Source organism: Diaphorina citri, unplaced genomic scaffold, assembly GCF_000475195.1.
Source record: "Diaphorina citri unplaced genomic scaffold, Diaci psyllid genome assembly version 1.1 scaffold27499, whole genome shotgun sequence".
Taxonomy (NCBI): Eukaryota; Metazoa; Arthropoda; class Insecta; order Hemiptera; family Psyllidae; genus Diaphorina; species Diaphorina citri.
This window is the reverse complement of record NW_007404837.1, coordinates 1-10951: the sequence shown is the minus strand read 5'-3', so window position 1 is coordinate 10951 and position 10951 is coordinate 1. Positions and strand designations below refer to the sequence as shown.

Here is a 10951-nt window from a genome sequence, read left to right as displayed (position 1 = left end):
CCCACTCTGAGATCTTGTTTCACTGGAATCTTCACTTCATCCAAGTGTGCCTTAGGACCAATACCAGACAGTAGCAGTAGCTGTGCATTGGCGATAGCGCCTGCTGTTAGAATGACTTCTTTGTTTGCAGTCACTCTCACTGTTTCTCCTTTACTATTCACATATTCCACGCCAGTTGCTACATTCTGATCGTTGATAATCACTTTGGTTACCTTGGATCTCTTCAGTACGTACAAGTTGGTTCTCTTTCCAGCGATGGGTGTCAAGTAAGCATCAGCCGCTGAGAATCTGAGGCCATATCTTGTCATACCTGGAAGCTCTGCAAATCCAACATCTACATATCTGTCGTTCATGTCTTTCGGACAAGGGTAGCCCAATTCTTGAGCGCTGGTCTCGAATATCTCTCTGATGATATTGTTCTCCTTATTTTTGAATAGTCCGACGGGTAAGTAGCCTTGTGTTCCATGTACTGCTTTGCTCTCGTTGTAAATTACAGATCTATAATCTTCAGACTTGACGAAGTATTTGAGTGTTTCATCGTATCCCCATCCATTGTAGCCAAGTTTAGCAAAGTTCTCATAGTCATAGGAAGTACCTCGTTGATACAAGATGTTTTGGACTGCACTGGAACCACCCAAACCTTTTCCAGCCGTGATCTTTATTCTTGCGTTTCTAACTCCCAGGCCAGCGAATTGACTTGGTTCAGCAAGGTAGGCATGGTCAAATTCAGACAGGGACAAAACACTAGACATTCCTGGAATTCTGGAATGGATAGGTGTGTCACCTCCAGCTTCAATCAATAACACTTTCAATGATGAAACCTCGGATAGTCTGTTAGCGAGAACACAACCAGCAGCACTAGCACCTACAATGATAATATCAAAGCAGTCTCCTGATTTAACATATGGCGTCATGTCTGGTGGATAAATCACGGATCTGTAGATGTTGTAACGTTCTTTCTCTAATCCTTCGAAAAAGGTTGTAAACAGAGAGTATGAGTACAAGCCAGATCTATCAAACTTGTAAGGGCTGTATGTCGCCCAGAATTCATAGGATCCTTGGAATTTCAATAATTCGTCCTTCGGGTCAGGAAGCGCTGGCTTCACGGCATCAAGTGTTCCCAATAGAGATCGCATGTTTGGTGAAGCATCAACCACTGCTGTTGTGGAAGTTGCTGCTACTGTGGTGGTGGATGATTTCTCCAAATAGATTTGAATGTCTTGCCAAAAGTCGCTGCCATAGATAAACCAGTCTGGAATATTCTCCTTGTACACGCTACCTAAATATTTGGTGAATCTCAGCCGGGATCTTGGTTCATATGGGAACAGGAATGGATCATACACGATAGAATTTCCGTAAATGGCGTACAAGTTCTGAATGTATTCGTTGTACAAGCTATCGTACTCACAACTATAATGCCCGAATGGAGCATATGGACCTAACGTGTATGGACCTTTCACTGAGATACATTTCAATAGTTCACAATTGTTCCATACTTCCTCTGAATAGGGCCACCAGGCAGGAATCTCTTTGCAAACGGATTTCAAATATTTAACGAATTCTATTCTCTTCTCAATGGAATCAGAAGGGAACAAGACCAACTCGTAAGGATAGTTCAAGCCATAGCGTTCGTAAATGTATTGAATGTACTTGTAGTAAAGAGCATTCGACTTGGATTTGTATTCACCCAGAGGTCCATAGAGTGCCAGAGGACTTGTAGCGAGGTTAGATCGTTTGAATGGAATATCAATCAGATAATCAGGATAAGGAACGCCAGGGTAAGGATAAGGATATCTTTCAATGAATTCTGGTGCATCCCAAGCTTCATCGGGATAAGGCCACCAAAGTGGTTGTTTTGGATAACAAGATTTTAGATATTTAATAAAGGTGAGTCTATCCTGTTTATTGTAAGGGAATAAGAGGGATTCGTAAGGATAAGAGTCTCCATAGCGTCTGTAGATGTATGTGATGTAGTTCTTGTAACGTTCATTGTATTCAGAGCAGTAACTTCCAAATGGACCGAAAGCACCCAATGGACTTTCAGTGAGTAGCGAAATGCCCCTCACTTCATCCTGTATAAACTCAGTGGTTCTGGGTTCATTCCAGCTCAGAGTTGTGAATGGCCAGAATTCTGGTTGGTCGTCTTTGTAAACAGTCTTCAAGTAAGTCACAAATTCATATCTAGATCTCGGGGAGTATGGGAACAGTAAGGTCTCGTAAGGGAAACTTCGGCCGAACTTGGAGTAAGTGTATTTGATGAATTTCAAGTAGAGTTCATTGTATGCAGGTGAATAGAAACCGAATGGTGCGTATTGACCTAGAGGATTGTAAGGGACAAAGTCATCCAAACCGAGGACATAGTTTCTGTATTGACTTAAACTGGTCCTGTCTAGATTATGTATGGTTGTAATGGGTTCCGGTGTAATGAAGAGACTTTCAGGTTTGTCCCAGCTGTATTTACCATAGGGCCACCAGTTTGGTATTTTGTCGCATTTGGTTTTAAGGAATTTAATGAAGCAGAGGCTGTTTACATTATCGTAAGGGAACAATAAGGATTCATAAGGATAGTTCAGACCAAACTTGTCGTAAATGTATTCAATGTAATTGTAGTAAAGGTCGTTGTACTTGTCTTGGTATGGACCAAATGGTAGTTCACCCTTGAATATTTCCTGAACCTCAGCGGATCTTAATCTGAGTGGATATTCTTGGATTCTATCAGGAGATTGCCACTGGTATGGGAACAGAGACCAGAAGTCTGGTTCTTCTGGGTATTTGGTCTTCAAGTATGTCACATAGGTGAGAGTGTCATCAGGGGAACCAGGGAAGAGAAGTTGATCAAGAGGGAAGTCCGAACCATATGTTTCCTGGATCATTTTAGTGTAATCTTCGTACAAGGAGTTGTATTTAGGATTATAACTATAGAATGGAGCATAAGGTGAGGACAAGGGTGAAGTACCAGCTAGGATTTCATCTTCTTCAGCTCTGACAATATCAATGCTTGGGTATTTAGGTGCATAGATTGGATTCCAATGAGATCTAGTATGAATATTTCCAGTCACCCATTCCTCCTCTGTGTAGGGCCACCAGTCTGGTCGCTTCTTGTAAGTAGAAGTCAAGTGTTTCAGGAAAGTCACTTGGTCTGCTGGGCTGTAAGGGAATAGTAATGTCTCGTAGGGATAAGTGTCTCCGTACTTAGCATAGATGTAGTCAATGTACTTGCAATACAACTCATTAGCATCTGGTGAGTATGGTCCGAAGGGAGCTTTCTCTCCCAACACATTGATAGCACCATAGGGTATTTGCTGCGAGTAGAGTCTGTACGGTATAGCTTCAGGATTATCCCATTGATAATTCAGGAAGGGCCAGTAGTTTGGGCGTTCTTTCTCTACTGTTTTCAAGTATTTGATGAAGTTATTTCTTGATTGGATATTGTAGGGGAATAATAGTTGCTCATAGGGGAAGAAGTCTCCGTATGTTTTGTAGATGTACTTGATGTAAGCGTGATATAAATCATTATATTTGGAATCATACACACCGAATGGAGCCACGGGAGAGTTTACAGTAGGAAGATCAGAAGACAGTGGTTCTTCCTTGAGCCAACTTCTTGGATGTCTCTCCTCTATCAGGTATGGATTCAAATATCTATCATCTACACTAGGGCGGACGATTCTGATTGGATAGTTGATGAAGTCATGGATATTGTATGGGTTATTCCAATCATCAAGACTGTATGGCCACCATTTAGGAACACTTCTACATTGCGATTTCAGATAGTTGATATAAGAGATACGGTCTTCAGGTGCGTAAGGGAAGAGAAGGAATCTATAGGGATAGTTAGGTCCGTGTGTTTCATAGATATACTGGGTGTATTTGTAATAGAGTTCATTGTATTTGGCAAGATAAGGTCCGAATGGTGCTCTGGCGTGCATGGGGTTCTTCTGTCCATAAGGTACAGGTTCGTATACGTCGGAAATCAATCTTGGGTTTTTCCATTCGATGGGTGTGAATGGCCAGAACTTGGGTTCCTCTGTTGGGTATTTAGTTTTCAGGTATTTGATAAACTCATTTCTATATTCAATATTGTAAGGGAACAACAGTTGTCTGTATGGGAAGGCACCGTACACTTGGTGTACGTACTTAATGTATTCCAAATAGAGGTCATTGTATTTGGGATTGTAATCACCGAATGGTGCGATGGCATTGAATGGACTAGGTCTAAGTAAGAGCGGATTATCTGGATAGAAAGGTTTAAATACAGGTCCATTAGATACAAGGGTTGTGTCTGTAACTACACTACGGAAATAATCAGTAGGACTGTAACGTGTGAGTGGTAGGTCTTGATGTTTCAAATAGGACAGATCAATAGTACGTTGCCAATCATAGGGGGAATCAGGATTACCCGGATGATACAATGAATTCTCGTTAAACGGATTGTAGGGGGAGTTTGGATTCTCTGGGTTATAAATTGAGTCTTCGTTCTGAGGACTAAATGGTGACTCAGGGTTCTTAGGGTTGTATCTAGAGTACTGGGGATAGTTTCTGAATGGTGAGTCTGGGTTGTCGGAATTGAATGGAGAATCGATATTGTAAGGATTGAATGGTGAGTAAGGATTATGAGGCGAGAAAAATGAATAGATATTATGTGAATCGAAGATAGATGGTTCTGGATTGTAAGGATTGAAGGGAGAGGCTGGATTCTCGGGACTCAGGGGTGATTTGACATTGAACGGATTCAGGATTGAGTCCAAGTTGTATGGATTCAATACTGAATGAGGACTGTTTATAGACAGAGGTGAGTCTGGGTTATTATAAACACTGGTGGAGTATTGGTCGATGAGTTCTGTTTCCACAGGGTTGTATAGGGGTAAGTTTCTATAGTAATAGGGTGAGTCGGAATACAGAGGGGATTCAGGATTATGTATATTGTAAGGTGACTTGGGATTTTCAATATTGTAGTAAGAGATTTGGTTGCGTGGATTATAAGGAGAGTTTGCATTCAGAGGACTGAGTGGTGACAATGGATTCTGTGAACTGAATAATGATCTCGGATTGTATGGACTTAGTGGGGAGTACAAGAACTGGTACTGATTATAATAAGGTGAGTCTGGATTTCTTGGATTAAACACGGAATCTATATTCTTGGGATTGAATACGGATGAAGGATTATAGGGGTTGAATGGTGAATTAGGGTTGTTGTAATCAAATGAAGGTACCTCAGGGTTGCTAGGGTAGAATACTGATCTTGGGTTGAGAGGACTGAGTAAAGATTCTGGATTGTAAGGATTCAGCAATGACTCTGGATGCGTGTTGTCAAAGAGTGAATCCGTGTTGTAAGGACTGTAAGGGCTATATTGGTTGATGGGTGAGAATGGGTTGTAGATATCATCCGTATTTGAATAGGGAATGATGTCTGTTGGGTTATACGGCAGCAATACTCTGTTGTTTGGTATCGAATATCTGGTTGTGATTTCAATGGTCTTGATGGTATCCGGTTTTGTCCAAATTTCGTTTGACAAAGGCCAAAACTCTGGACATTTATCAAACTGTGATTTCAAGTAGGTGATGAATTCAATACGTTGATCTGGGGTGGCATATGGGAATAATAAACTTTCATAGGGATAATTTAGACCAAACTCTTTGTTGATGTACTTAATGTAGCTGGCGTATAGTTCTTTGTATTTTGGCAAGTATGGTCCGAATGGTTCTATGAAATCGGTTGGTATATCGATTGATCTGTAGTCTGAAATAATGGTCGAGTCAGTGTAGTAAGTGAACTCATAAGGATAACTTGACCAGAACCCAGGAGCCTTGTCTTTACACTCTGGTAATGTTTTCAGATATTTGATGAAGGCTGATCGGCTTTGTACATCATAGGGGAAATATAATCTCGAGTAGGGGAAATCTTCTCCGTACAAGTCATAGATGTATTTGATATAATCACCATAGAGTTTATTGTATTCCGGATTGTACTTGTAAAATGGTCCTTCAGGTACAAATGTTCGGTATGAATTGTATGGGTTATATGGATTATAGTCCAACGGTGCCAACGCGCTTCCTATTTCATTGGAAACGATTGTGATTTGATCTGGTTTGTCCCAGTATATTTTAGGGTAGGGCCAGAAGTCTGGGCATTTATCTGTGTATTGTGATTTCAAGAAGTTAATGAATTCTATTCTTTCCTTCAGGTTTGCATTAGGGAAGAGTAATGTGTCGTATGGATATCTTGGACCGTATTTCTCGTTGACATATTTGATATACTTGCAGTAGAGATCGTTGTATTTTGGAATGTAAGGACCCAATATTCCATTTCTGAGGTAAGTATCAACAGCCACTTCATGTACTCTACCGTAGGTTCCAATCTTATCCAAATGTTTCCACAAGAACGGATAATAAGGCCAGTACTCGGGTGCATCTTTAGATTTCGACGATAAATATTTAACAAAGGCTTCCCTGTCTTTTGTATTGTAAGAGAAGAAAAGTCTTTCATAGGGGAAGTCTCTTCCGTAAATGTCATAGATATACTTGATGTAGTCACAGTAAAGGTCATTGTACTTGCTATCGTATTTATAGAAAGGTGCGAATGGAGAAGAAGGATCAGGGACATAGATAGGATCTACGAGTTGTGTTGGTAACTCTATGGATCTGTAAGGTAGATGAGAGATCAGTTCTACATCAGTCCAATAGTTACTGGGATAAGGCCAGAAGTCTGGGCATTTCTCGTATTTGGTTTTCAGCACGTTGTAGTAAGTGACGCGGTCCTTAGGAGACACATAGGAGAACAGAAGTTGATCATACTCGAAGTTGGGTCCGAACTTTTCGTGAATGTATTTGATATACTTGCAGTAAAGCTCATTGTATTCTGGTAGATAAGGACCGAACGGTACTTCCACACCCAATGGATTCTCAGCACCATAGATTGTAACTGGTGAGAAGCTGTCGTCAGTGATTAAACTACTTGGTAAAAGCCATTGGTAAGGACTGTATGGCCAGAACGGTGGGATTTTCTCTGTGTATTGAGATTTCAAATAGTCAACAAACTTCCTCCTATCTTGAGGAGCATAGGGGAAGAACAGTTGCTCATAGGGGAAGTCGCATCCATAGAGATCGTGAATATATTTGATATACTCCAGATAGAGTTCGTTGTAATTGCAGTCGTATTTATAGAATGGAGCAATGTTGGAATAAGGACTGGACGGGTTTCTAGTCAGACTTCTCAATGTATCAAGGTTTGAGAACAAGAGAGCCTTTTCACTGAAACTCTCAGTGTAGAGAAGACTTGGATAATCCCAGTAATCTGATGTGTAAGGCCACCAATCTGGTTTCTCCTCATTCTTAGTTTTCAAGAATGCAATGTAGTTGAGACTGTCTGTGGGTGAATAAGTAAACAGGAGTGTTTCGTAGGAATAATCTAACCCGTATTGTTCATATTTGTAAAGCAAGTAGCTATAGTAGAGGGCATTCTTCTTCTCGTCATAATCTCCGAAGGGTGCTTTGAATCCTAATGGATTATAAGGACCATATTGAATCACCAAGGGTGCAATATCTTTCAACTCATCAGGATTCTTCCAATATTTCGGTGCATAGGGGAACCAACTAGGAGGAACATCAGATGTGAAACATGTCTTCAAGAATTTGACATACTTGATTCTTGCCTCTTTGTCGTAAGGGAACAACAGTTGTTCGTAAGGGAATTGGTTTCCATAATTAGCTATAATGTACTTGAGGTATTCTACATACAAAGGAGAGTACTTCTCATTGTAAGGTCCAAATGGTTCGGTGACGGAGTAAGGAGAGTGAGGATATTTGTATGGATTGAGTTCATAATATTGACTGAGAGGTTCATAAGCTTCGAATGGAGCGTCCCTAACGTGGGAGTAGCTTGGGTTGTTTCTGTATAGAATATCATAGGGAGATGTAATAACATCATCTGGGATATTCAAGTAACTTCTAGTCGTTTCATGTCTGTAATATTCCTCTGGGGTTAGAACTTCTCTCTTGACGTAGTTAGGGTTGAGGGGAGAGTTTGGATTATTCGGGTTCAAAGGTGAATTCAAGTTGAATGGATTGTATGGTGAATCTCTATTCTCAGGATTGTATTTTGAGTAGGGGTTGAATGGTGAATCCACATTGTTGGGATTATAAACTGAATTGGGATTAAATGGAGAGTTTGGGTTTGAACTGTCGAGTAATGGGTTAGGGTATAGGTTGGCATTCACCAAAGATCTTTGACTGAAGTAATAGTTTGGGTTGGAAGGATTTAAGGGCGAGTTTCTGTTGAATGGTGAGTTGGGGTTCAAGGGGTTGAACGGAGAATTTGGATTGAAAGGAGAATCTGGATTCAGTGGATTGAATGGAGAGGCAGAACTATAGAATGGCGTTCCAGGATATGTGGGTGAGATAAAAGACTTTGAAGTAGGGTAATGTCTAATAGTACTAGTAACTAGAATCCTTTACAACTACCTGAAAATGGCTACTTGGTCTGTGGCCTATTATCTCCAGTAGTGCTTTCAAACTTTCTTGCCTTGGCGCAGCAGCGCCATAGAGGAGTCTGTGGTGTTTGAATCTGGAGTTTCGTAGTTTGAGTCCAAGTCAAGCCATAAATTTTTAGTGCATCGAGCGGGAAACGACATTTGTGACGAACATTTGCATGTGCTTAACAACATTGAAATTCCTTTCTTTCTTTTTCATAGAGGAGGCAAAAGAAGAACATAAGGTAATACAAGTGTGCTAAATAAACATAAATTTATTAACGAACAATCTATAGTTACACTGTTACTAAACTATATTACATAATATAAAACATAAATCTGAGATGGAAACATAAATCTTGTTTAGTAATGCTTTAGATATGAAACTTTGTTTCAAAGTGCAAATTCGTTAACGATAATTCCATGAAAGAATGTGAAGAAACCCATCTTTCTGATGAATTTCATTCGAATAAAAAAAGGCAGATATTTTATGTTTCCATCTAAATCGGAATATTGTAGGAGGTTTTCACCAAGTCGGCGCATTTCTCTCCAATCATGTAAGAGATAGCATCGGATTGAGTGATAATAGCGTTGGGCAAGACAGATATATCAGCAACTCGGAGTCCCTTGATTCCTTTCACTTTAAGGTCAGGGGTGACAACTGCATTCGGATCATCAGCATTTCCCATCATAACAGTTCCTACTGGGTTACTAGTGGTGGTGGTCAAGTGTCTAATGTAACAGGTCCAGGAATGTGTACTTCTCCATGGATATTGACTACAAGCTTCCAAGTTAAGAGACATGAGAGTACCTCCAGCCAGACGGATAGCTTCAGTTTGTTCTAGACGAGTGATGTAGTCAGTACCTCGGATCAGGGTGGCCAAGTCTTCAGGTTCAGAGAGAATACCAGTGTCAATACAGGGTGGTGCCAGAGGATCTGCACTCTTCAGTGTCACCTTACCACAACTCTTGGGATTCACCAGGGACATACTGATCACACCCATGTCGGTTCTCTTATTCAGATTCACGTAAGCTGTCTGTACTTCATCATTGAAATCATAGGCGCGTTTGATCTTACACATGTTACGAATATCATTCTGTTGGAAGTAAAGCAAATGTATCTCGAGGTCAGGACGCGCTGTGTTCTGTAGAGTGTCAATATATCCTGTGAAACTCCAGAGTCCTGCATTAGACAAGGGTCCAATACGATTGACCAAGTATTTGAATACCATTTCCTGACTGTAAACAGTTCGCTTGAGAGGGGCAGAGAATGCCATGACAGGTCCTGTGAATTGTGCGTTTAGTTTGAGATTCTCACCCACTCTGAGATCTTGTTTCACTGGAATCTTCACTTCATCCAAGTGTGCCTTAGGACCAATACCAGACAGTAGCAGTAGCTGTGCATTGGCGATAGCGCCTGCTGTTAGAATGACTTCTTTGTTTGCAGTCACTCTCACTGTTTCTCCTTTACTATTCACATATTCCACGCCAGTTGCTACATTCTGATCGTTGATAATCACTTTGGTTACCTTGGATCTCTTCAGTACGTACAAGTTGGTTCTCTTTCCAGCGATGGGTGTCAAGTAAGCATCAGCCGCTGAGAATCTGAGGCCATATCTTGTCATACCTGGAAGCTCTGCAAATCCAACATCTACATATCTGTCGTTCATGTCTTTCGGACAAGGGTAGCCCAATTCTTGAGCGCTGGTCTCGAATATCTCTCTGATGATATTGTTCTCCTTATTTTTGAATAGTCCGACGGGTAAGTAGCCTTGTGTTCCATGTACTGCTTTGCTCTCGTTGTAAATTACAGATCTATAATCTTCAGACTTGACGAAGTATTTGAGTGTTTCATCGTATCCCCATCCATTGTAGCCAAGTTTAGCAAAGTTCTCATAGTCATAGGAAGTACCTCGTTGATACAAGATGTTTTGGACTGCACTGGAACCACCCAAACCTTTTCCAGCCGTGATCTTTATTCTTGCGTTTCTAACTCCCAGGCCAGCGAATTGACTTGGTTCAGCAAGGTAGGCATGGTCAAATTCAGACAGGGACAAAACACTAGACATTCCTGGAATTCTGGAATGGATAGGTGTGTCACCTCCAGCTTCAATCAATAACACTTTCAATGATGAAACCTCGGATAGTCTGTTAGCGAGAACACAACCAGCAGCACTAGCACCTACAATGATAATATCAAAGCAGTCTCCTGATTTAACATATGGCGTCATGTCTGGTGGATAAATCACGGATCTGTAGATGTTGTAACGTTCTTTCTCTAATCCTTCGAAAAAGGTTGTAAACAGAGAGTATGAGTACAAGCCAGATCTATCAAACTTGTAAGGGCTGTATGTCGCCCAGAATTCATAGGATCCTTGGAATTTCAATAATTCGTCCTTCGGGTCAGGAAGCGCTGGCTTCACGGCATCAAGTGTTCCCAATAGAGATCGCATGTTTGGTGAAGCATCAACCACTGCTGTTGT

The 10951-nt window shown here is 40.9% G+C and overlaps 2 protein-coding genes across 2 annotated transcripts; both read right to left on the bottom strand.

Annotated features, from left to right (window-relative positions):
- Positions 1 to 4: 4 nt before the first annotated feature.
- LOC103523577 lies at positions 5 to 8540 on the bottom strand (the record flags this gene model as incomplete). Its single annotated transcript, XM_017449269.1, has 2 exons — positions 8514 to 8540; positions 5 to 8405 (listed from the first exon to the last, which is right to left on the bottom strand). Coding segments are annotated over exons 1-2 (8428 nt in total), but the record flags the coding sequence as incomplete, so codon positions are not given.
- A 177-nt stretch (positions 8541 to 8717) lies between these two features.
- Positions 8718 to 10945, bottom strand: LOC108254261 (glucose dehydrogenase [FAD, quinone]-like). The gene has a single exon (XM_017449270.1). The coding sequence runs from the start codon at positions 10919 to 10921 to the stop codon at positions 8969 to 8971; it is 1953 nt and encodes a 650-aa protein (XP_017304759.1). The 5' UTR covers positions 10922 to 10945; the 3' UTR covers positions 8718 to 8968.
- Between the last annotated feature and the right edge of the window lie 6 nt (positions 10946 to 10951).